At 41.5% G+C, this 26,401-nt stretch overlaps 1 protein-coding gene, 1 long non-coding RNA gene and 1 other non-coding gene across 8 annotated transcripts in view; 2 read left to right on the forward strand and 1 right to left on the reverse strand.

Annotated features, from left to right (window-relative positions):
• The window catches only part of Mapkapk5 (MAPK activated protein kinase 5), a 34,590-nt gene extending 20,726 nt beyond the window's left edge, over positions 1–13,864 (reverse strand). Inside the window, exons 1-5 of one of the 6 annotated variants that reach the window (XM_078039121.1) lie at positions 13,329–13,864; positions 2,759–2,832; positions 2,070–2,145; positions 1,279–1,376; positions 188–296 (exon numbers count right to left, since the gene is read on the reverse strand). In XM_078039121.1, the coding sequence (XP_077895247.1) occupies positions 188–296; positions 1,279–1,376; positions 2,070–2,145; positions 2,759–2,832; positions 13,329–13,364 (393 nt within the window). In that variant the 5' untranslated portion in view covers positions 13,365–13,864. The remainder of the gene's footprint in view (positions 1–187; positions 297–1,278; positions 1,377–2,069; positions 2,146–2,758; positions 2,833–13,328) is intronic. The other 5 variants (XM_005329630.3, XM_078039122.1, XM_005329631.3 and 2 more) reach the window with 5 other exon arrangements.
• Trnat-ugu (transfer RNA threonine (anticodon UGU)) lies at positions 9,522–9,594 on the forward strand. The gene has a single exon. It is a non-coding gene; the product is annotated as a tRNA-Thr (tRNA).
• Positions 13,865–14,013: 149 nt separating the features above from the next.
• On the forward strand, positions 14,014–25,039 carry LOC144375230 (uncharacterized). The gene is made up of 2 exons (XR_013434796.1): positions 14,014–18,263; positions 19,974–25,039. It is a non-coding gene; the product is annotated as an uncharacterized LOC144375230 (long non-coding RNA).
• Positions 25,040–26,401: the final 1,362 nt, after the last annotated feature.

A 26,401-nucleotide genomic window follows, 5' to 3' on the forward strand; every position in this document is an offset into this window, starting at 1 on the left:
GTCCTCCCCCCATAGAGTAAAAGGAGTCACATTTCTCCTGTTAAGATATTCTTTCTGATTACATAACAAAGCAGGCAATGTGAAGTCAAATAGAGCTTTTCTTTAAGCTTTCTTTTATTTCCCCTAATGAATTGTGCTTGTTAACCAACTTTGTTGGCAGTTTGATTGGTACCCGGGGTTAACTTGCCTGCTTTGTTACTTGGCTGGCTTGCTTCTCTGTAAAGTGCCGGTGCTGGCTGATTCTGTGAAATAGCTCTCCCCCTTCCATCATCTCCATTACAATTAAGAGTCGAGCCCTGTTTGAAAGCATTTGATTTTGTTAAGTTAAAAAAAAAAAAAAAAAAAAAAAAAAACCAAAAATAAAAGTGTATAACCACTTCCTAAGTCCAAGGTAATACAACTACTAAATAAGAGCAAAAATTCTTATGTTTAAAGGAAAAAAAAAAAAAAAACAGAACCAAAAAACAAAAAACAAACAAAAAATCCCATGAATTTTGGTTACCATCCTTTTATATAAATGCTTCCAGCTTCCAGCCAAATGCTTTCACCAACAGAGCACAGTTGTGAAAAATAACCATTTGATTTTCCATTTGTTTTTAAAATTCCATCTTCATTCTCCATCTGTAAAATTCCTACCCTCCTTTTAAAGCCCTGGCCTTCACTTCACACAGCCTCCAAAACAGCTCCCCTCCTATATAAAGTTCAGAATGTTTCACTGATGCCTCTCCTGGGTGCCTTTCACATTGCTGTGATGATGGATTTACATCTAGGTCTCCCCAAAGAATTTCCAAGAAGAGACTCAGAATGTCATCGAATATGTTAGCCAAACACTTGACAACTAAAAGAATCATTTTTACTTCTCCTTCAAGGAAAAGTTCTACTAAGCAACAGGGCTTTTTGCTATATCAGTGTCTAAGACTTCACCTAGAATAACATTTAGGGCCCTTTCACTGATTAGAAATAGAATCTATAGAAATTCCACATTAAGTGCTTTCTTTAAAAAAGAAAGTAACTGAAATAATCAGGGGTATTTTGAGAGTAGATAGTAGTTGCAACAAGACTGCCTCTGAGATGCTAATTGTTGAGGCTGAGTGATAACCACTTGGGGAACCATTATAATTCTGTCTGCTACTGCAAATGTTTAATATTTTCCCAAAATTCAAAGGGAGTAAAGGAGAAAAGGACAGAGGGAGGGGAAAGAATGCATAAAAGAAAGGAAGACTCTGCTACACCTTGGCCTACAAATGGATATGTGATGATGATCCTATGTAGTCTTACCTGGGACAGGACTCATGAGGAAACTGTACACTGTTAGCAAACACTTCAATAATCTGAACTATATTTGGGTGTATGGCACACATCATGTGCAGGCGTACCTTAAAGAGAACAGAGGAAATGTTTCTGTACAAAGTGGTGCCAACATTTGCTCTCCAAACTTCCCACCAAAAACTGACCATACTGGGTGCAAGGAATAAGCCTATTTTAGTAAAAAGGCTTTTCACTGGGAATGATGTTGTTTTCACAGATTATCTCCTTAATGCTCTTTCCATAAATAAAATCTCACTAACAGACTTACTTTCTACAATCCTATTAGCAAATGAAAAAAAAAAATTGGGCAAATAACTCATTCCAGAAAACACTCCATCTCTCTAAGCACACAAGTAAATCCCTCACTGCACGCATTAATAGCATATTATCACTGCATCCAGATAATTTTAAATCAATGTATATTTAAAAAAACTAGGAACATCCTCAAGTCCTCCTTCAGCATCACTTTTATATACAACATTCAACTTGTCCTTCCTCAGCCTATTTTATTTCCATCCTTCAAGTGCAATTTTCAATAAGCAAAAACTGAAGTAAACCGAATACGTTAGGGTGATTAGAAAAAAAAAAAGACTCTACTAACAGTTTCCATGTGGACAGATCTAGAATAACTCTATAATGATAACAGGAATAGGACATAAAATGCTTCATGTATCTCTGTATTCTCTCCAGGAAGCTGCCTTAATTGTAAAAGAACAATTCTTACGCACTTCAAGGCAAGTCAAGGCAATACAGGACCATACCTCATTTCTAGCTTTTGGACGATCTAGAAGGATTTTCAGTGCAAACCGTTCTTGGGTAGATTTCTTTACACACACTCTAGATTTGGAGAGAGAGAAAAAAAACAATCAGTGATCATCTATGTTACAGTGAAAATTAATTCCAGAGGCGTCTCACTCTTCTTCCCAGATGCCCAGGTCACAGTTCCTGAATGCATGACATCAACTTGCCACAATGAGCCAATGAAGAAATAGTGGCCTCTCCAGGGTACAAATGACTCTCATAGTGGCTCCACAATCTCCTCATCCCAAATGATTCTGAATTACGCAGCATGTGACTTGGACACTTGATTACATTTTTAGATGCATGAGAGAAAGACCTAACCTCAAGGAGTTGGGGATTTAGCTCAGTGGCAGAATGCTCACCTAGCATGCCCAAGGACCTGGGTTCAATTATTGACCCTGAAAAAAGAAAAAAACCTCAAATAGAAGCTAGGAATGAGGTCAGTGATAGAGCATGTGCTTAGCATGCCTGAAGATCTGATTCAATCTCAGCACCAAAAAACAAAAACAAACAAACAAACAAAAAATCCTCTACTTGTTAACTTAAGGTCATTTCTCCAATCTGGCATATCTGATACTTCTAATTCAGAAATATTTCAAATGGTCCTGCTCAGAACAAAGTTGGCACAATTCTCACATGGATCTCTTACCTAACTGGACCACTGATTCCAGCTCCCAGCTTCTGAGTCCAATTGATATTGTATTCTTCCAAAATGGAGGTCTCCTATTAAAATTAAAAAGAGAGGGCAGAGAATGATTCCCCAATTAAAAAGCTGAATAACTAAGCAGAGGTGGGACAACAGAACTAAGATTCAACATCTCATCTTCTAAGAGAAAATATAGGTTATAATTACACATTTTACTTTAAATGGTTCATAGTCATTGCTTTCTAGTAAGGCACAGATTTTGGAATAAACAAATCATCCAGCTCTCTACAAGTTTTATTCAAGTAGACAATCATTGCTTTTTTGAATTGGGAGGAAAGGTTCTTTCAATTTGGAGCTATAGGTAAGTGGTAGAGTGTTTGTCTTGCATATCCAAGAACCTAGATTTAGTCCCCAGCACTACAAAAGAAAAATGAAGCAATTACTCAAGTGTATTTTCTATGATTTCAGAAAGACTGTCAGGTATTATTATACTATAGAGACCTATATCCTTAAATAGTTGTTCAAGTCGCAGAACTGAAAATAAGTTGTTGGACCAATTCCCCACAATACTCACCATTGTGCATTCTACCTGACAGCCAGGAAAGCTCAACTTGGAGACTCTGACCAAGTTTTGACACTTGATTTCATAGCAGTAAAACAAGCACTGCCAGACCTCTTTATATTCCTGATTTTGAATCCTATTTTTCTTATACCTCCTATCTGCCCCAGGTCTAATTCATGCATCTTTGTTGATGGTGCCACAAACACTAGTCAATGCAAAAATTTCATTAAGTCAACACATTCACACCTCTCAACTAAACTGTGTGTAGTTGGTACATTTTCTCACATATTTTAGTAACAAAGACAGGAAAGTATGGATCAGTTAAAACACTTTATTGGCCAAGCTCAGTGGCACAAGTCTGTAATCTCAGTGACTCAGGAGGCTGAGATAGGCGGATGTTAAGTTTGAGGCCGGCCTCAGCAACTTAGCAAGACCCTGTCTCAAAATTAAAAAAAAAAAAAAGGTTGGGGGTATATATCAGTTGGTAGAGTGTCTCATGTTCAATCCTCAGAACCAAAATAACACAATAAAATAAAACCCACCTTACTAAAGGAAATTAAGGACTAATTCTTTTTTTAATATTTATTTTTTAGTTGTAGTTGGACACAATACCTTCATTTTATTTGTTTTTTTATCTGCTGCTGAGGATCAAACCCAGGGTCCCACACGTGCTAGGCGAGCGCTCTACCACTGAGCCACAACCCCAGCCCAAGGACTAATTCTTTAAAGACATCAACGACAAACATATTGGCTCAGTTTTACTAAGAAATACTTTCATTACCTTAAATTAACATGAATATAAACACCTGAAATAACTTTGGAGAGTGCTCCTAGGCCAAGGGTGAGCAAATTAAGACTCTTGGGAAAATTCAGCCACTGCCTGATTTTATAAAGAAGTTACTAGCACACAGCCACATCTACTTCAGTATAGTCTGTGGCTGTTTTCACACTGCAACTACTGAGCTAAAGACTGTGATAAAGGGCTGTGGCCGTGGCTCAGTGGTAGAGTGCTCACCTAGCATGGTTGAGGCACTGAGTTGGATCCTCAGCACATAAGTGTAAAGATATTGTGTCCACTTAAAAAAGTAAAAAATAAATATTAAAAAAAAAGAACTGTGATAAAGAGACTCTATGGCCATGAGGCCTAAAACACTTCCCAGGTGACCCTTTACAGAAAAAGCTTGCTTTTCCAGATCATGTTCTAGACCTTGGTTCTCAACAGTAATTGCCCATCACAATCACCTGAGGGGTTTGTTGATGTTGTTTTGTTTTGTTTTTAAACTATCCAAAGCCAAGGTCCTTCACAAGAGATTCTAATACAACAGACTTGGGATGGAGGCTAGGCATTGATATCCTACTCCCACTTTTGTCTCTATCTGATGTGGACCTTAGGCATTCTCTGAAGTTCAACAGGTAGGAAAAAAAGGAAATTCTTGTGTTCACAGCATGAAGAGGTAGGCAATTCCTTGCCACAAAGAATATATTTAAAATTAAGACAAAGCTGTCAAAAACAATGACTTCTGGACAACGTAAACCAAACAAACTGAGTAGGACATATTCTTAAAACTCCTCTAGGGGTCCACGTAATAACCCCCTTCCAGCCTGGTTTCTAGAATCCCCTACCCTTTGATTCTCACTGCCTAAAGCACAATCAGTTGGTGATGATGCTAGTTTCTCAGCAGCTGGCTATGAAAATTAGTGGTTTTGCGGCCCTAGGGGGTAGACTGTTTGGAGCAGGAAGAAAATTCATGGCGCTACCAACTAAAAGTGGTGAATGTTGGTAGGAAGGGGTAGTTTTGCTAGCCCAAGACAAAGATCCTTGTTAGGTATGCAGAACATCCAGAGATTAAATGAGAAAACACTGACATAGAGCTACAGAAAGTCCAAGACAAGCCCTCCAGAAACCTTGACTGACTGGGAAACTACACATGGACTAGTTGAGACTTGAGGAGGCCAGGGAAAATTGAAAGCCCAAGGAGAACTCAGAACTGGTTGTAATAATCTGTTTTGGTTTTTTCCCCCCCTGATACTGGAGACTGAATCCAGGGTCTCACCCATGCTAGGGAGTCACTCTACCTCTTCATTTTGAGACAGTCACACAAAGTTGCCCAGGCTGGTTCAAACTTGCTACACTCCTGCCTCAGCCTCCTAAAAACCTGGGGCTACAAGAATGTACCACCATTCCTGGCATCAGTTATAATCTTGGAGCATTTCTCTAAGACAACACACAAGTTGATCAAGAGACTAAAAACCTTAGAAGCTCAAAGTATTTCAAGACCACTGTCAAAATCACAGGCTGACAACCAAGGTAAACACCCATAAATAGAACCCACCAAAAGTCTGGCTAACAAAACAAATGAAATTAAGAATTTAAAAATTTGAGGGCTGGGGTTGTGGCTCAGCGGCAGAGAGCTTGCCTAGCACATGCGAGTCCCCAGGTTTGATCCTCAGTACCACATAAAAAATAAGTAAATAAAATAAAGGTATTGTGTCCAACTACAACTAAAAAGTACATATTAAAAAAAATTTGAGCAGAGGGCTGGAGATGTAGCTCAGTGGCAGAGCACTTGCCTAGCATGTGTAAGGCACTGGCTTCAATCCTAAGCACCACAAAAAAATTAACAAATAAAATAAAGGCATGCTGTCCATCTATAACTATAAAAATAAACTTTAAAAAAATAGAAATAAAAACTAAGCAGAGACATCAGCATACCACAGGGAAGATACATTTCATTTAATCTAGGCATTACTAAATATAACAAGCTACACATAAATATGCAAAAAATATATAAATATGCGAAAAAAAACTCTGAAAACTAAAAACCACTGCTAAGTGAAACTGAAGAAGTTTTAAAGAAATACAGAGCTATAGCCAGGCATGATGCCACATGCCTGTAACTCCAGCAGCTTGGGAAGCTGAGGCAGGAGGATCTCAAGTTTAAAGCCAGCCTCAGCAAAAGCAAGGCACTATGCAATTCAGTGAGATCCTGTCTCTAAAAAAAAACACAAAATAGGGCTGGGGATGTGGCTCAGTGGTTGAATGCCCCCGAGTTCAACCCCTGATACTTACTCTCCACCTCAGAAAAAGAAAAAGAAATAGAGAGCTATACCATGTTCATGGATAGATGGCAGTTGTCCCCAAACATCAAAATCCCAGGAGACATTTCTGTAGAAATTGACAAGTTGATTCAAAACTTTTTTGGAATTAGAAAGAACTCAAATAGCCAACACAATTTTGAAAAAAACAAGCTGGTTTTCATATTACTTAATTTGAAAGCTTACTTCATTTCAGTAATCAAATCAGTATAGTACTGGCAGAAGTAGATCATATTGATCAACATTATAGATCTGAGAATGCATAATACATACGTATGACCAACTGATTGTCAGCGAAGATGGCAAAGTAATTCAATGGGCAAAAGAGAGTCTTTAGAAGAACTGCTCCTGATTCCTCAGGAATGGAACCACCATTTGACCCAACTATTCACTCCTTGGTCTATACCTAAAGGACTTAAAATCAGTATACTATAGTGCAAGGCCCTATAGTGACATAGCCACACCAATGTTTATAGCAGCTAAGTTCACAATAGCTAATCTGTGGAACCAACTTAGATGCCTATCAATAGAAGAACAGATAAAGAAACTGTGGCATATATACACAATGGAATATTACTCAGCATTAAAAGAGAATAAAATTATGACATCTGCAGGTAAATGGATGGAGTTGGAGAATATTATGCTAAGCAAAGTAAGCCAATCCCCCAAAACTAAAGGCTGAATGTTTTCTGATTAGTGAATGCTGATCTATGATGCTGGGGCATGGGAAGAATGGAAGAACTGTGGACTGGGCAAAGAGGAGGGTAGGGAGGGGTTATGAGGGTAGGAAAGATGGTGGAATCAGATGGATATCATTACCATGTATGATGGCACAAATGGTGCATCTCTACACCGAGTACAACCAGAGAATTGAAATGTTGCACTCCATTTGTGTATGATGAATTGAAGTGCATGTTGCTGTGAAAAACAACTAAGTAGAACAAATAAAAATAAATTTTAAAAAGATAAAGAACAACAACTGCTCCTGGAACAACTGGATATCCATGTGAGGGGGCTAGGGCTAGGGTTGTGACTTAGTGCTAGCATGCGTGAGGCACTGGGTTTGATCCCCAGCACCACATAAAAATAAACAAGTAAATAAAGGTATTGTGTCCATCTACAACTAAGAAAATAAAAAAATAAAAAAGTGAGAGGCCAGCTGGGCATAGTGACGCACACCTGTAATCCCAGCAGCTTGGGAGGCTGAGGCAAGAGGATTGCAAGTTCAAAGCCAGCATCATTAAAAGCAAGGTGCTAAGCAATTCAGTGAGACCCTGCCTAAATAAAATACAAAATAGGGCTAGAGATGTGGCTCAGTGGCCTAGTGCCCCTGAATTCAATCGTCAGTACACACACACACACACACACACACACACACACACAAAAGTGAGGCTGCCAGGCATATTGCTCAATGGCAGAGTGCTAGTCTGGTGTGCATGAGGCCCTGGGTTTGATCTCTAGCATGAAAAGGAAAGGAAAAAAGAAAGAAGGAGGAAGGGGCAGAGAAAAGGGGAAGAAAGGACATACAGGAGAAAAATCTAGTAACCCTGGATTAGGCAAGGATTTCTTGAGTAAGAAATCTTACATGTCTGGATAAACACAATCCATAAGAGAAAAAATTCTGCTAAACTGGACTTCATCAAAATTAATTTGCTCTTGAAATATAACATTAAAAATGACAAGAGAGAGTTTGGCAATGTAGTTTAGTGGCAAAGTCCTTAATTATCATGCACAAAGTCCTGGGTTCAGTCCCTAGCACCTCAAACAAGTACATCAAAAAAGTGAAAAGATATATGTAGACTGGTAGAAAATATCTGCCAATCATATATCTGAAAAATGACTTTTATTCAGTTTATAAGGAACTTCAAAATCTCAATAAGACAAACATCCCAAGTTAAAAATGGGCAAAAAGGGGCTGGGGATGTGGCTCAAGTGATAGTGTGCTCACCTGGCATGCATGCGGCCCAGGTTCGATCCTCAGCACCACATACAAACAAAGATGTTGTGTCCACCGAAAACTAAATAATAAATATTAAAAATTCTTTTAAAAAAATGGGCAAAAAGATCTGAATACAGTTCACAAGAAAAAAACTCAAAAATGACAAAGTGGTATATAAAAAGATATTCAACCAGGTTGGAGTCGTGGCTCAGTGGTAGAGTGCTTGCCTGGATATGTAAGGCCCTGGGTTGGATCCTTAGCACCACATTTAAATAAATAAAAAGATCCACCGACAACAACAACAAAAAAATTTTTAAAAGATAGTCAACCATATTAGAGTATACTCTACTATATGCTCCGAGTATACTCAAAGTATATAAAAAACTCTTACAACTGAATAAGACAACCTGGTTTTAAAATGCACACGAGATTTGAATAGACTTTTCACCAGAAGAGACACACAAATGGCAAATGAGCACACGAAAAGATACCCAACATTATCAGTCATTTCAGAAATCTAAATTAAAACCAAAATGAGAAACTACCACATACTCACCAAAACAGTTAAAATAGAAAATTTATAAGGCTAAATATTTGTTACAATGATCAAAGAACCAGAACTCTCAAACAGTCCTGGTGTAAACGTATAATAATGACACAACCATTCTGGAAAACAGTTTGACAATTTCTTTAAAAATTAAACGTAAAGGCTGGGGTTGTGGCTCAGTGGCAGAGTGTTACCTCGCATGTGTGAGGCACTGAGTTCAGTCCTAAGCACCACATGAAAATAAACAAACAAACAAATAAAAGTACTGTCTCCATCTACAACTAAAAAAAATATTTTTAAAAAATTAGGGCTGGGGATGTGGCTCTAGTGGTAGCACGCTCGCCTAGCATGCATGAGGCACTGGGTTTGATTCTCAGCACCACATAAAAATAAAATAAAGATATTGTGTCCACCTAAAACTAAAAAAATAAATATTAAAAAAACTTAAACATAAACTGCCATGCTAGCCAGGAATTCTATACCAAGGTGACAAACCAAAAGAAATTAAAACACACGATCACATAAAAATGTGTACAGTTTTATCATTTCATTACTAACAGCTAAAAACTGAAGCACTCTAAATGTCCATGAACTGGGAATGGATAAAAAAGATTAATAGGGCTGGGGTTGTAGCTCAGTGGTAGAGCACTTGCCTTGTATGCATGAGGAACTGGGTTCAATCCCCAGCACCACATAAAAATAAATAAAATAAAGATACTGTGTCCATCTACAACTAAGAAAAACAATTTTAAAAAGGACTAGTAAAAAGGCTGCTACTCAACAAGAGAAAGGAATGAAATACTAAAATATGTGCTAACAGAGACAAACCTCAAAAGTGTTCAGCTAAGAAGCCAATAAGGATTACATATTGTAAAGTTTTATTAATTTAGAATTTCTAAAGACAGCAAACTACAGTAATATGAATTTTATTTATTTTGGGGGGGGGGGGTACGAGGGATTGAACTCCGGGGCACTCAGTCACTGAGACACATCCCCAGTCCTATTTTGTATTTTATTTAGAGACAGGGTCTCTCTGAGTTGCTTAGGGCCTCAGTAAGTTGCTGAGGCTGGCTTTGAATTCACCATTCTTCTGTCTCAGCCTACAACGCACACTAGTGATTGTCTGGGATGAGAAAGAGGAGCAAGGACTGACTACCAACAGGCAGAAGGAACTTCCTATAAGTGAGGTGGAAATGTTCTAAACTGAATTCTGATATGGCTCAAGAACTCTCTAAATTTTTTAAGAAGGAATGAATACACTGTCATTGGAATTTTACAATATGCAAATTATATAGCTTTTCAAAATATTTTTTAAACCAAGGAAATGAATTTTCACTAAGTTCATCACATATTAGCAATTCCTATATACAACAGTAGGTAATATGTAAGAATCTGTAATCCAAAGATTCTCATTCTGAGGTATAGCTAAATGTCTTAGAAGAGTGAAGTCATACAGCTATGGGAATAATAACAGAGGTGGGATAACAGAGCCCTCAGATGTAAGAACTCAGTATTGGTCTAACATTTTAAGAGTAATAGGACAATGGGTCTGGGATTATGGGTCAGGGGCAGAGTGCTTCCTAGCATGTGTGAGGCACTGGGTTCAATTCTCAGCACCACATAAAAATAAACAAATGAGGGCTGGGGATGTGGCTCAAGCGGTAACGCGCTTGCCTGGCATGTGTGAGGCTCTGGGTTCGATCCTCAGCACCACATAATAAATTCAAAACATGGAAACAGACCCAAAGGCTCTGATTTGATGTTCTGTTAGCTTGCTTCCCAAGGAGTACATCTTAGTCACTACTGGTTGTCAAACAAAATTGTGTTGGTTTGACAAGTCCAGATTAATAGGAAGACTGATAAATGGGGTAATAGTCAACAAGAAAACTACAACTACACTTCAATTTCTATGAGCTAATATTCATCAAGCTCTCCCTCTTAATTATTTCTATAAGCTCATTTAGGTATATCTGCCCATTTAATCCTCTAAATATTTCTGTGAGCTGGGGAGTGCTTTTATCTCCTTTCTACAGACAAAAAACTAAGGGATAGAGAAGTGAAGTGACTGACATAAGGATATATAGCTAATAAGTGGCAAGACTGGGATTTTAACTCCTGATTCTAACCTGAAAAACTATTAACAACCATTAACATTGCCACCCCAATTATATAACTGTCCACTAAAACTATGACACTTTTCTGCTCAAAACTCTCCCAAAGCTCCCCTCCTAATGGCCTGCAAGGCCCTAAATGCTCTGCTTCCCATTACTTTTCCTCTAAAATCACCCACAATGACCCACGGAATCCCAGTACCTTGCTCTTCCTACATCACACTGGCTGCTTCTACTTCAGGACCTTTGTACTTGCTATTCCTACTGCTTGTAATAGTCTTCCTTGAGACAATGGTGGCTTGCTCTCATTTCCTTCAGAGTATGAACAAGTACTACCTTCTCAGAAACACCTTTCCTGACCAGTCAAAATAGTACTACTCATCCTTTCTATATTTCTTAATTATAAATACCTGGCAATGTTTATTACCTAAATACACCATCTAAAACATAAGCTCCAGGAGAGCAGGGACAGCTAAGAATCTGGCTCATACTACTTGTGCCTGCACCTGACACAAAAGCAAATACTTGTTGAATGTAAAAATCCACCATATATGTTGTGGTGCACAACCCAAATATATAACTTCAGGCAGCAAATCATAACTATAAAATCTGAACCAAAAGAAAAAAAAATGAGTCTGCAAGCTTTTTTTCTTTGGGGGTACCAGAGATTGAACTCAGGGACACTTGGCCATTGAGCCACATCCCCAGGCACTTTTTTTTTTAATGTTTATTTTTTAATTTTAGGTGGACATAATATCTTTATTTTTATGTGGTGCTGAGGATCCAACCCAGTGCCTCACGCATGCCAGGTGAGCATGCTACACTTGAGCCACATCCTGAGCCCTGGTTTTTTATTTAGAGATGGAGTCTCACTGAGTTACTTAATGCCTTGCTTTTGCTGAGGCTGGCCTTAAACTTGAGATCCTTCTGCCTCAGCCTCCAGAACCACTGGGATTACAGGCATGCGCCACAGCGCCAGCTCAGAGCAGTCTTTTTGTACACATTTATTATTTAAAATTTGATCTTCCTTAATGTATGCGTTTCTAATTGATACCTCCTTTAAAAGATTAAGTTTCTTTGGAATGATAGATGAATTCTATAAAAACATCTCAAGGCTGGGGTTGTGGCTCAGTGGTAAAGTGCTTGCCTCACATGTGTGAGGCACTGGGTTTGATTCTCAGCACCACATATAAATAAATAAGATAAAAGTCCATCAACAACAGTTGATGGAGCTGGACACAGAGGCAAACGCCTGTAAACCTAGCAGCTCAGGCAGGAGGATGGTGAATTCAAAACCAGCCTCAGCAACATAAAAAAAGCCAGAAGCAACTTAGCAGACCTTGTCTCTTAAATAAAATATAAAAAAGGGCTGGGTATATGGCTCATTGGTTAAGTGTCCCTGGGTTCAATCTTCAGTACCAAAAAAAAAAAAGAGTTGTTGGTAACAGTAACTGTATAAAGTATCTTGAAGAGGGGAAAAAAAAAAATCCCAAATCTAGGAAGAGATGCTTTTCCCTCAAGGGAAATTAAATTCCTCAATACACTGGGCTGGCTTAACATTGTAAAATAAGTAATACATCAAACGTTAAGCTTCAGTGTTCAGTTTACATAACTAATTTCCTGCTACAGTTGACAAGACAGATGACCGGCCTTTAGTGTGGAAAGTTTGCCTGTTAAAAGTGAAGGAATAAAAATTAAAAAGTAGGTTCAGAAAACTTTATCATTTTATTTGGGTCATTTTAGAACACTCTTACAGTTTGTGCTTTTCTCTTGGATAACAGAGCACTATGACCTAAGACACACTGATAGCTCTTCCTAAACAATTTCAGTGCTCCCTAGGGAAGAAAAAATAAGGGGAGGAGAAAGCACAGAAAAGAACAAACTATTCCCCCAAAGGGCAGGTTCTGTAGTAAGACAAACCACTTTCTTCTGAAACTGCAGATTTCCAAGAGGCCGACTTCTGTCAACAGCATCGGGAGGGGTGGGTAAAAGGCAGCTCTCCAGATGTTGTTGCAGCAGACCACTTGGAAACAAATGCTGGAGCCATCTGGGAGGGATGGAAATGCAGGCCCTCCGCGCCACTCAACTTCATTCTAGCCGAGTGCAATCTCATTAACCAGGGAAACTGGAAGGAGTCGGGCATCCCGCCATACACGGGTGCGCGCGCGCACACACACACACATACACACACACTTTGCCCCAGGGCTGTCAAACGTGCTCCAAGAAACCTCTCACTCCGAACTCTCTCCACCTTCTTAGGCTGGAGTCGAGAAAGCCACAGTGAAGAAGCGAGGGAGGAGGTGGCTGCCCCCGTTTACCTTGATGGCTTTCTCCATGTCGTTCTCTTCCGACATGGTTCGCAGGGCCCCCGCAGCCAAGAGCGGTGGAGGCTGCGCAGCTGCCGGGTCCCCTAGCAGCGGAAGGAGCAAAGGGCTGAGAGCTCGCGACCCTGGACCTCGGGGAGTCGGGCAGCAGCCGCTAGTGGGGACCGGCGGGGATGAGGGGCCCGGCGCCGGTTCGGCTTCGGCGGGCGGCTCTAGGCCGGCGGCAGCAGCGGCGGAGGCGGCGGCCCCTGGAGACAAGCCTTTGTGCTGGGCCCCGCGCGGTCGCCTCCTGGCCTCATCCCCGGCCGGGGAAGCGGGCTCCCGGGGCAGGGTGAGGCGAGGAAGGCCTCGGCCGGAGGCGCTGTGCAAGGGCTTCGCGGGGCCGCGGCTTAGGCCCGGGCTCGCCAGGTCCTGAACAGGAGCCTGCGCCTCCGCCTCCGCCGCCGGCACCGACCCGAAGCCGAGGCCGCCGCCGCCGCCACTGCTCCCGCCGCCGCCTCAGCGCCACACATCGCCGGGACACCCGCGCCGGGCAGCCCCGCCGGCTGCCCGCCTGCGCTGTGCCCAGCAGGTGCTCCGGGTCGCCCCTCCGGCCGCCGGGCTCCGTGACCCCAGGACTCCACGCGCCCCTCGCAGCCGTCCGCTGGGGTTTCCGAGCCACCCCCGACCCGCGCGGGTGACATGCAGGCACTCGCCTGGCCTCCTCAAGACGCGCCGCTCACAAGACAGGTCCCGGGGCCTTCCGCTGCGCTGGCGCCGCGCTAATGACGCAGGAGGCGGCCCGACCGGACTGGGCCTGTGGAGGCTGCGGCTGCAAGGCAGTGTCTGCGAAAGTGTCGGGGCTATCCTTCCATCTCTTACTTCCAGAAACAACCTGTGCAGAGAGTGGCAGCTCGTGACAAGGAGGGAACTGAGGCCTGGATGGGTCTCAGTTGATGCAAAGGAAGGAATTGTGCGTCCTATATAAGGGCAGCAATTGCTCCATTTACTGAGCGTTAAGCTTCCTTCAATCTCTTTTCCCCCATTGCCTCCTTTTATCTTTTTTTTGTGTTGTGAGGTAAGTCTGTTCTTATACCCCATTTACAGATACGGTGTCTGAGACCCAGGGCCGACTTTTCTTGCGCACGGCAGAGAAGTGGTCGAGACAGAATTGGAACCTAGGTTTGTGGTCTTTATACCAGGAACCTGTCGAACGATCTTACAGGAGCTTTAGCTCATTACCTGTTGATTGTTCTTTATTTGCTCACTTTATTTACTGAGCACCACTGCGCAGGGCTTCCCAGGCCCTAGAGAAAGGAGGACATGGCATGGCACCTGCGTATGGACCTTTCTGGAGAAGTAAGCAGACAATAAACGGAATAATACAGTGTGGTGTTAAGAAGAAAATGAAAAGGATGCCGAGGTAAGAACAAGTGGTTGCGGGGACTACTACTTATTATATGATCAGGCCAGGTCTCTCAGGAGGTAACACTGAAACCGATACCTCTGAGGAAAGGAGAAAGAGTTTGCCTTTGGAAATCCGTGAAAGAGATTTGGGGGCAAAAGGAACAGCAAATGCAAAAGTCTTTAAGTGGAAATAAGTTAAAGAGCAGCAAGTATGCTGATCACTGCTTGACCGGCATAGAAGACAAGAGTGACACCAGTTTTTTGCAAAAAGACTTTTTTGTGTATGGTCAACCGACAGGAGGCCAGGAGCTATAAGCTCCTATATCTTCCCAGTATATTGGTACCTGGAATTTATAGGAAGGGAGAGGGGGCAAGCTATTTACTGATTGAATGAGGAGAGGGGGGAATTTGGGGGTTCTTTTGCTCAAGCTAAATAGTCAATATACTTCTTCATAGGTGGCATGTTTGTTTTCAGGGGTAGTTGCCACATTCCAGGTGGGGGTTTTGACCAAATATGCTGCCTGGCTTCTTCTGTTTGTGTCCATTTTTTTGGAGGGGAGAAGAGGGTACCAGGGATTGAACCCAGGAGTGCTTAACCACTGAGCCAGATCCCCAGCCATTTTTAATTTTTTTTTTTTAATTTTGAAACAGGGTATTGCTAAGTTGCTGAGGCTGGCTTTGAACTTGCAATCATCCTGCCTCAGGCCTCTGTGTCACTGGGGTTACAGGAGTGCCCCCCTGTATCTGTTTTTTGTTTGTTTGTTTGTTTGTTTTTTATACTGGGGATTGAACTCAAGGGTACTCGGCCATGAGCCACATCCCCAGCCCTATTTTGTATTTTATATTTTATTTAGAGACAGGGTCACTTTTACTGAGGTGGGTTTTTAACCTCACCATCCTCCTGCCTCGGCCTCAGGATTATGGACATGTTCCACCACACCCAGCTTGTGTCCATTCTTGAAAAGCCAGTTTCAATGAGTTCTTGAGTGAATTCTGGAGGGTTTTCCTGAAAGACAGGCACTAGGTTATTTAAGGAATTCATGCCCAGATGTGTTCAGGCCTTAACTGGTTTTACAAGAACAACATTGTAGCTGGAGTAGAGCCAGTAAAAGAAGAGTGATGAAGGATGATGGTAAAGAGGTGGGCAGGGGCTGCTTTGCATTAGGATTTTATTTTGGATTTTATTCTAAATCACTGGAAAGTTTTAAACTAGAGATTAATGTGATCAGATTTATGTTTTAAAATATCTCTGAGCCATATAGAGAATAGAATTTTGGCAGTTAAGTTGGAAGCATAAAGAGCTATAGGCTGTTGGAATAATCCAAATGAGAGGTCTTTATGATGTTTGAAGAAGGTGGTGGCAGTTAAGTTGGAGAGAGAAGGTAGATTTAAGATATGTTTTGGAGATAGTATTGACAGGACTTCCAGAAAAATTAGATGGGGAAGGTGAGGAAAAGAAATAAGTTAAGGGTAATTTCCGTATGCTTGGCTTAATGATGGATGGATGGATAGATCATGAAACTTCCTGAAAGACTTGATGGGGGTGAGGGTGAGCAATCCAGAGTTCTTTACTGCCTAGGTTAATTTGAAGTTCTTGTGAGTTATACCAAAGGATAAATCAAGTAAGTAATTGAATATTGTGTGGAGAAGAGTTGTCCATCTAAATTATTGTTCTCTTTATTGGCCATCCACCTACACTGTATTCCTCAGCCCTCATGATAAGTGTAAACCTGTGCCTGTGTGCTTCCAATGAAAAGTGAATAGAAGAGGTGTGCACATGTTCCAGGCCTGGTCCATAACAACCTTCAACAGGTGCTCCTCTAGCCTCTTTCTCTGCCAGCTGGAAGCAAATGACCACCAGATTCTGGAAAAGACAAAACTCCTCAAGACTGAAGATTCCTGAGTGGAGAACCTATCTCGCCAACCTGCATGTCCACTCAGAACTGTTATTTTCAAAGGAAAAAAAACTAATAATAATAATCTTCTGTAGTGTTGAGGTTTTTATTTAATTTGACTCTTTTTGTTATAGCAGCTTTGCCTATCCTGCCTAATGTGAATAAGAACAGTGAACATTAGGAGAAAATTTCTAAGTGACTTCAATTGACATTATTCATAACAGGAAATAGAAGGTGGCCTTGATTCACTCGATCATTCCAGAAGGAATTTTCAGATTCCTGCCTGTGCCAGGCACTGTGCTACATAATCAATACATAAGGTGAATAATAAACCCTCAAACAGAGCTTAATCTAGCTGCTCAACTTACTGATTTATTTGCACCTGCTTTTCCTCTACTAGAAACTCCACTTTTCTATGCCAAAACACACAGCCCAATTTCTACTCTTTCTTCAGCCTCATTCTGAATACTGATTTTTTTCCAGACATACCTAGCCTTTACCTTTCTTTCCTAGTATAAATCAGATGTTTCTATTTTAATCTCATAACGTATTTCCTTGTGCTTATTACAATTTTTATTGATATATTTGTTTTTTAATGTTTAGTGACCTTCTCCCCCACTAGATTGTGAATAATATCAACTGGGAAAGAATCTTATCTGTCTTATTTGTCATATCTCCAACACCCAGCCCATTGCAGGTACTTAATATTTGTTTAAGTATTCAGTGAATGGAGAAGGCAGAGCCCAAAGGAAGGAGAGGTTATCTTTCAGTGAAGTTCATTCACTTTTTGCTTGTTAGGTAGGCAGCCAAATACCCTCCCATGATATTCATTTCCTGGTGTAATTTCCTCACCATGCATGTGGAATGGTTCTAGTGGCTTGCTTTTAGTGCTTAGGTATCTTGTCCAAGATTAGTTTACAGGAAGACTATGGCTTCTATCTTTTGTCTTAGGTATTCTTTCTTTCTTTCTTATTTGCTCTGAGGGAAGCCAGCTCACCTATGCACTACAGTTTTGTTTTGTACTGGAGATTGGACCCTGGAGTACTCTATCACTGAGCTACACCAGTAGCCCTTTTTTATTTATTTTATGACAGGCTCTTGCTAAGTTGCTAAGGCTGGCTTCAAACTTGTGATCCTCTTGTGTCAGCCTCCTGGGTCTCTGAGATTACAGGTATGCACCATCTAACCCAGTCTTCGAGATGCATTAGTAGTTTCCTAAGGCTGCTACGACAAATTATCACAAAGTGGTGCCTTAAAACAGCACTGTTTTAGAAGCTAGAAGTCTAAAATTGAGGTGTTGACAGAACCATGCTCCCTTTAAGGAAGACTTCTTCCCTCTGGTGACTCCAGGCAATCTTTGGCATTCTCTGGCTTGTTGCTGCAATCTCTGTCTCTATCTCTACTTGGTACTCTTTGTTTTTCTCTCTGTGTCTCTTTTTATAAGGATACCAGTCATTGGATTTAAGGCCCATCTTAGTTAAGTATGATGTCAAATTAATCACAGCTCGAAATACCCAGTTTACAAATAGAATCATATTCTGAGCTTCTGGGTAGACATGAATTTAGGACATTATTTTCAGTCTACCAGTGTTGCCCTGTGGAAGGGCCCACCAGCTGCCGGAGAACCAGTGGCCTGCCCACTAGCCAGGTGAGTGAGCTTAGAAAGAACCCTTCCTGAGTTGAGCCTTTGGGGACTGTGGCCAAATGGGAGACCCTGAGCCAGAAGATCTAGCTAAGCCCTGCCCAGTTTCCCCCTCACCCCTCACCCACAGAAACAGATTAAAAATGGTCATTTCAGTATTGGGGATATAGCTAAGTGGCAAGTGCATGCTGGCATGTGCAAGGCCCAAGGTTCAATCCTCAGCAACAACAGAGTTGTTTTACAGTTTAAATTTGGGGGTAACATGCCATGCAATATATAATTTGGTACCTAGAAATGGTAATATCATAACAACCCCCTGAAATATGGTAGTTTTGGAACCAGGTGGTAGACAGAGACTGGACAGATTTTTGAGGACTATAATAGAGAAAACCTGAATTGTCTTGGACAAATCTGGTAAAAAAATAAGGATACTGCCAGTAAGTAAAATGTTATTGCAAACTGGAGGAAAGATCACTATGTGGTTTCTTCTGCTTATAATAAAATGTGAAAAGATAATTTGTGAGGATCATTTCACAACAAAGAACTGGGACTTAATAGTTTTTGATCTTCAGCAAAGATCAAAATCGTCATTGCACATAAAATGGGTCTCTCTTTCTTAGCTCAGGTTGCTGAAACAAAATACCATAGACTGGGTGGCTAACACAACAGACATTTATTATAGGTCTGGAGACTGGGAAGTTCAAGAACAAGGTCCCAATAGATTTGGTTCCTGGTGAGGACCCACTTTCTGGCTTGCAGATAGATAGCTACCTTCTCACTGTGTCCTCACAGAGACCTCTGCATTCTCTTACTTTCTTACAAGGGCTCTAATCCCATCAAGGGACCCACCCTCATGACTTCATATAAATCCAGTTACCTATCAAGAGGTCCCACCCCTAAATATCATCACATTGGAGATTAGAGCTTCAACATGCATTTGGTGAAGGTTGGGGAGAGAGACACATTCAAAGAGGTGCCTCAGAAAACTAGTCATGAAAAGTACCACTGAAGTATTCATGGTATGTCTCATAGATTTTAAATAATAAGGCCTCTTAATGACACTGTCCCTTAAATCTCAGCAGGACTTCAAGTTAGAGAAGAACTTATTACAGGGAGGTTTGTAGATGTGCCTTTTATTTTATTTTATGTTTTTATTTTTGAAAGAGTGAGAGAGAGAAAGAGAATTTTTAATATTTATTTTTTAGTTTTTGGTGGACACAACATCTTTGTTTGTATGTGGTGCTGAGGATCGAACCCGGGCCGCACGCATGCCAGGCGAGCGCACTACCGCTTGAGCCACATCCCCAGCCCCAGTGCCTTTTGTATAATGCAATAAATCCCAAGAAGATTTCTGGGAATTCAGAATGTATTTGAAAATTATGTTTGGACTCTTGACTGAGGGGTCAACAGTGCAGATAAGTAGAAATTATAATTCTACTGGCAGGAAGCAAGCTAAGAACTAAACTGCAAATATGGTTCCCCACCCCACCCATACTTCCTATACTGGGGACTGAACCAGGGGCATGCTACCACTGAGCTACACCCTCATCCCTTTTTCTTTTTAATATTTTTTAGTTGTTAATAGACCTTTATTTTATTAATTTACATGAGGCTGAGAATCGAACCCACTGCCTCACACATGCTAGGCAAGCAAGCGCTCTACCACTGAGCCACAACCTCAGCCCCTCACGCTTTTTCTTTTTTGTCTTGAGACAGGTTCTTGCTGTGTTGCTCACTCTGTCCTCTGATTTGCTATCCTCTTGTCACAGCCTCTCAAGCAGCTAGGATCATAGGCATGTGCCACTGCACTAGGCCAAATGTGCTTTTTTTTTCTTTTTTTTTTTTATGAAAAAAGTATCACTCAGAGAGTGGAGCCAGGAACTATTTTTCTTAGATCTTGAGAACTAATCATGGAACTTCCAACATTTGCCCAATGGGATTCCAGAATTACTATGGACCAGCGACTCCTTTGTACCTCTTTTTGAATAAGAATATCTGTAGCTGTTGCCTTTATCAGAGAAACAGAACCAGCTGGCTATTGGTATAGCCTATAGATAGATCAATAGATAAGAACAGATTTATTATGGGGATTGGCTTGTGCAATTGTTAACGTAAGAATTCCTAAGACTGCCATTTGCACACTGGAGAACCAGAAAAGATGCTAGTCAAAGTCACAGAGTCTGAAGGCCTGAGAACCAGGAGTACCAGTATCCAAGGGCAGGAGAAGATGGATGTCCCAGGTCAAGAAAGGATCAAATTCACCCTTCTTCCACTTTTTTGTTCTGTCAGGGCCTTCAGTGGATTGGATGTTGCCCACCTTCATTGGTGAGGATAATTTTTACTCAGAAATTATTCAGAAAACACTTTCACAGATACACCCAGAAATAATGTTTTACTAGCTGATCTCTGCCGCGACCCCCAGCCTGCAAAGGAAGACGCGACACAGGATTCTTCCTTCAGCAGTTTATTCAGGCCTTTATTTTGACATGTCTTTTAGCTTCTACTACTACTACTCCTACTACTTCACCCGAGCGCCCCAGCCTTGATAAAGTACATCAAGCCCCAATGCACAACTGCCACGTGGACTTTTCTCATAGGGTGCCAAGTCACAGCGCGCCAACTCATTCTGATAAGGAGTTGTTTGTCACAGACTACAGCGGAAACCAGCGCCATCTTGTAATGGCGGCCACAGTTCACAGAAACGGCTCACCACAGATCTCTTCTTCCCCAGTCAAGCTGACACAAGATTAACCATCATATCACCCCAGGCCTGTTGTATGTTGAATGTGTAGGGGACAAATAATTCGTAATCTTATTTTCACAAGACAAATCTTATTTGTCCTGGTGAAAATGTATTTAAGGAACTGTACTCAATGAGGTTCCATCTAGACTTGAGTTGGTGTTGAAATTCTGGACTTCTAGCTGGTACTATGATTGGATGAAGCTTTTGAGGACCTTCAGAGGGTGAGAGTGTGCTTTGTGAAGAGGACACAGATCACTCGCTCCAAAGGAATAGAGTGTAGGTGGCCTCTTTCTTCCTGCTTTTCATACTCTCCACCCCTTGAGCATGAATGGGAGCCAGTGAGTCACTGGTAAGACAGCAGTGTGGTGGAATATCATTTCCAAAGTTAATCACTTCTAAATATTGTGGCTTCCCTTTTGGGCTCATTCTCTTGCTTAACTTCTCTCAGTGAAGGCAGCTGCCATGTGGTGAGCTGCCTCACAAAGGAGCCCAGGTTTGGTAAAGAGCTGATGTCTTTGGTCAACGGCCTGTGAGGACCTGCCATCTGCCAAATAGCTATGTTAATGAGCTTGGGAGTGGATATTACCCCAGTAGGAGGAGTGGGAAACCCTGACCAACACCTTGATTATAGTTTCCTCAGAAGTCATGAGCACCGAGCAAGGCAGCAATAGATGTCTGACCCATAGAAACTGAGATAATAAATATGGACTTCTTGGAGCTGCTGTTCACGGTCATTTGTTATAGGGCAATAGATAGCTAATATAGATGGTTTAAAAATAAATAAATAAAGGAAAAGAGGCCTGCAGGAGAGAGGTCACGGAGGCCTGAACTAAATGACTGCTGCAGATGAGGAGTAAACAGATCAGAAGTCTGTTTGTAGGTGGAATCAGCAGGAGCTGGTGATGGCTCACTTGTGGAAAGAATTGGGGAGGCTATCCTGCATTATCCCAGGGCATAAGCAACTTGGCAGCAGTGGTGCATTTACTAAGGCTGAACACACTAGAAAGAAGAAGGGTTAAAGGATTGTCAGTAGGGGCACAGTATCTTAAATGCAGCAGCAGATGGACAGATGGACGAAAGCAAGCAATCAGCCTGTGACCCTGATGCCACCTGTCTTGGACTAGGGTAGCACCATTGATCCCTCTCGTTCTGGGGCTTCAACCTCTTGAACTGCAGAGCTACTCTGTCCAGCCTACAGGTAGCCATTGTGGATTATCCAGCTTCTGGTCATGTAAGCCAACCTAATAAGTTAAATTATTAAATTATACTTTCTGTTGATTCTATTCCTCTAGCGAACCCTGACTAATACATTCACTAAGCCACATTTTCAGTTTTTGTTTGTTTTTGAGACAGTGTCTTGCTAAGTTGCTGAGGCTGGTCTCGAACCTGTGTAACATTGAAGTGTTAGGTATGTGTGCTGAATTTGGCAGGTAAGATCTGAAATACAATAAAGATACCCTTTTTATACAATATAATAATATGGAAGCAACAGTAAGAGTAAAAGTGACTGGTGAGAGAGAAAGAGAAGGAAATACGTCTCCAGATCAGGGGGAAATGCCCGGGCAGCTTTTCAGAGTCCCCACTGGGAAGTCTCCTACAGAGAGCAGATCAGTCCCCTGGCAGGAAGGCTGAGACTCCAAAGTCTTATTCCCAGTGTGACTCCTTAAATATTAGAACACAGAAAGCTCTGTTCTAACAATCTTTATGACCTGGCGATCCCCTCAAGGACACTTCATCCCCTAAAGACTATTGGATCGCCAAAGGGAGAGCCTTGAGATAGTGAATGACTGAGTTCCCTGGAGAGAGCCAACCCACCTAGAAGGCAGCACTCTAGATGTTCCATCAAGGGTGAGTAGGCACAGAGTCAGGGAATATCTTTAATATTTTCCTTAGCTCTTTAACTTGAGATTCTCCTGCCTCAGCCTCCCCAGTCACTGGGATGACAGATATGTGCCACCATACCTGCTATGACATTTTTTTAATATATTTTTTTTAGTTGTAGTTGGACACGATACCTTTATTTTATTTATTTATTGTTATGTTGTTCTGAGGATCAAACCCAACGCCTTTATGTGCTAGGCAAGTGCTGTACTGCTGAGACACAACCCCAGCCCCTGTGTCATTGTTTTTTAAAAGTTAAGCACTATAGAAGCTAATAATGCAGAAAATGAAAATCTTCAAGTTCACTCCTCAACAGACTTTGTTAACTCTTTTTGCAGAGCAATTTTGTTAACTCTTTACTACTCTTCTCTGAAGCCAAGTTCACATTTACCTGCAGCTGTGATTCTGTATAACTGCTGTGGTACTACAGAAATCCAAGCTTCCTTCCATGACAGCACTTAACACCCACCCACATGGTAACTTTCACCTACCTATCTCATTTAACTTTATAACTACCCTATAAGGACGAGGATGTGATTATTTTCACCTCCATTTTACAGATGAGGGAACTAAAATTAAGAGAGGTTAACTAGCTGGGCCTGGTGATACACACCTGTAATTGCAGAGACTCAGGAGTTCACAAGTTCAAAGCAAGCCTCGGCAACTTAGTGAAGACCTATCTCAAAAAGAGGGCTGGGGATGTGGCTCAGCTGTTGAGCATCACTTGGTTCAATCAATCTCCAGTACCAAAAAATAAAAATTATTAATTCTAGTTAACCTCTTTTTAACTAGACTTACTAGTTTTAATTAATTTTCAGTAATTCATCCAAACCCAATTGACTTTGCTTGTCTCTCAATGAACTAGATTGTTCAGCTGGTTAAGTAGCAGATCTAGCCACTGATTCTAGAACTGAGGACACACCCTCTTTCTCTTGCCACTATCCCATCTCCCTCCAGTGGCATCAATGAGGTTCAGGTTGCTTCTACTTGTGACTCTGCCTTCCTTGAAGGTCCTAGCACCAACTTAGTCCAAGAAAAATGCACTTGTCCTCAAGGTCTGGCAGCATCTCTTCCAGTGCAGCACCTACCAAATCTGAATGTGCAGGGGCTCTGGTTAACCACCTGGGGATCTGGTTAAAAATGGAGGTCCAGAGTCACTGTGTTTGAGCTGAGACATTTCTAACAGGTCCCCAGGTGATGGTTATGCTGCTGGTCCATAAAAACCATACTTTGGCCAGCTGTTATCCTCTTAAGCTTGAAAACCCATTTTCTGCACCTCTGTGTCCCAGGCCCACATTTCTTGAGGTTAGAATAGTGCAGTCCTTCAATAGTGTCCCAGCACAATATTTTAGCCATCCCTTTGAGTCACTGTAATGCACATCTAAGAATGCAGAGTTAGTCTCTAGCCTGAAAGGTTCACAGTCTAAGAAGCAACCGAACGATCAAATGCAGAATGAGTAGGCAGTAAGGAGAAGTGCATGCTAAGTATAAAAGTAGTTAACAGAAGGAAGTAATGAACTTGGGGCTAGGGAGAACACCTGGCATCCTAAAGGAAACCAGCTCTGCTATTCCAAAGACGCATGCAGTCAGAGCCAGCACCAGTGATACATGGTGTCAGTAAGATTTGCTTAAAGACATGTATTTGCTTTGGGGAGGATCTAAAAAATCATGAGTTCTGTTTTAAGGTTAGCACTGGACAATATTAGCTGCCTAGTAAGGCCCACTTACGTCTGAGTTGCTGATTTGCTATGTTATGTGTATATTATAAAAATGGGATCCTAACCCAAGATGAATAAAAACATATGTCCACATGAAACTTTGTACATGACTACTCATAGAGGCACTATTCATAATAGCCAAAGAGTGGAAGTAATAGATAAATGGATTAATACAATATGATCTATCCATACCATAGAATATTATTTAACTATAAAAAGAGTGAGATACAGATGCATGTTACAGCATGGATGAATCTTCAAGATATTATTCCAGGTGAAAAGAACTCAGTCTCATTTTGGGGCTGGGGTTGTGGCTCAGTGGTGGAGCACTCACCTAGCATGTGTGACACGGCACTGGGTTTGATCCTCTGCACCACATAAAAAATAAATAAGAGTATTGTGTCCAACTACAACTAAAATAAATAAGTAAATAAATAAGACTACATGTTGTATGGCTCCATTTATATGAAGATCCAAAATAGGCAAATCTTTACTAGAGTAGTGAGCTGAGGGTCAGGGGATAACAGCTAAGGGATACCAGTTTTCTCTTTGGGGTAAAGAAAGTGCTCTGAGATCTATTTTGACATGAGAAATGTACAACTCTGTAAATATACTAAAAACCCATTGAAACTATTTTAATATGAGGAAATGGAGGGAGAGGGAAACCAAGGAAGAAAGAAAACAAGAGCTTCTATCCCTTTGCTCTCAATGTTTAATGCACACACTGACTCCTGAAGACTAAATGCAGATTCTGACTCATTAGATGTGTGGAGCCTGAAGCCTGCCCCATGCTTCCCTTGGACCTGGATCACACCTGGAGGGTGATTGAGGATGCCTCCTGGTGCCTATCACCTAAGAGCTTCTACTTATAGGATTGGCCTTTCTTCATGTGAATGCCATGTGACCCCGTCTCCTGGCTGAGCTGACTGGCCTAGGAATGGACATCTGACTTAAGCTAGGTCATCAGTGATCTCTTTCCCTCCCCCTCTCTCTCCCCCCCCTCCCCCTCTCCCCCCCCCCTCTCTCTCTCTCTCTCTCTCTCTCTCTCTCTCTCTCTCTCTCTCTCTCTTACCAGGGATTGAATTCAGGGACCTTAATCATTGAGCCACATCTCCAGCCCTTTTTTTATATTTTATTTAGAGACAGGGTCTTACTGAGTTACTTAGCACCTCTCTGAGTTACTGAGGTTGGTTTTGAATTCACAATCCTCCTACCTCAACCTCCCAAGCCACTGAGATTACGGCATGCACCACTGCACCCAGCACATCAGAGATATTTTAACACTGTTTTCAGCTGGATATGGTGGCATTCACCTGTAATCCTAGTGGCTTGGAGGGCTGAGGCAGGAGGATCGCAAGTTAAAGTCAGCCTCAGCAACTTAGTGATGCCCTGCAACTTAGCAAAACCTGTTTCAAAATTTTAAAAAAAAAAATTTTTTTAAAGGTCTGGGGATATGGCTCACGGATCAAATGCACCTGGGTTCAATCCCTGGTTATCAAAAAAAAAAAAAACCAAAAAACATTAAACTCTCAGCTCATTAAACAAACAAAAAAAAATTATTGTTGTCCTCATGACACCCCAGCACAGAAGATACAGTAGGAGTCAGATGGCCAAAGCCTAGGTGCCATCTGACAAGCAAACCTCATATCACCAGGTATCACAGCCATGCCTTCATTTTAGAGTACATTTACCTGTCCTCCTTGGTGTACCAGGTACTGTCTCAGGCTCTGGAGATACCCCCATAATTTAAAGTCCCTCCTTTAAGGAAGCTTACATTCTAAAAGAAGAGATAATAAATATGA

This window comes from Ictidomys tridecemlineatus, chromosome 2 (genome assembly GCF_052094955.1).
Source record: "Ictidomys tridecemlineatus isolate mIctTri1 chromosome 2, mIctTri1.hap1, whole genome shotgun sequence".
In the NCBI taxonomy this organism is placed as follows: domain Eukaryota; kingdom Metazoa; phylum Chordata; class Mammalia; order Rodentia; family Sciuridae; genus Ictidomys; species Ictidomys tridecemlineatus.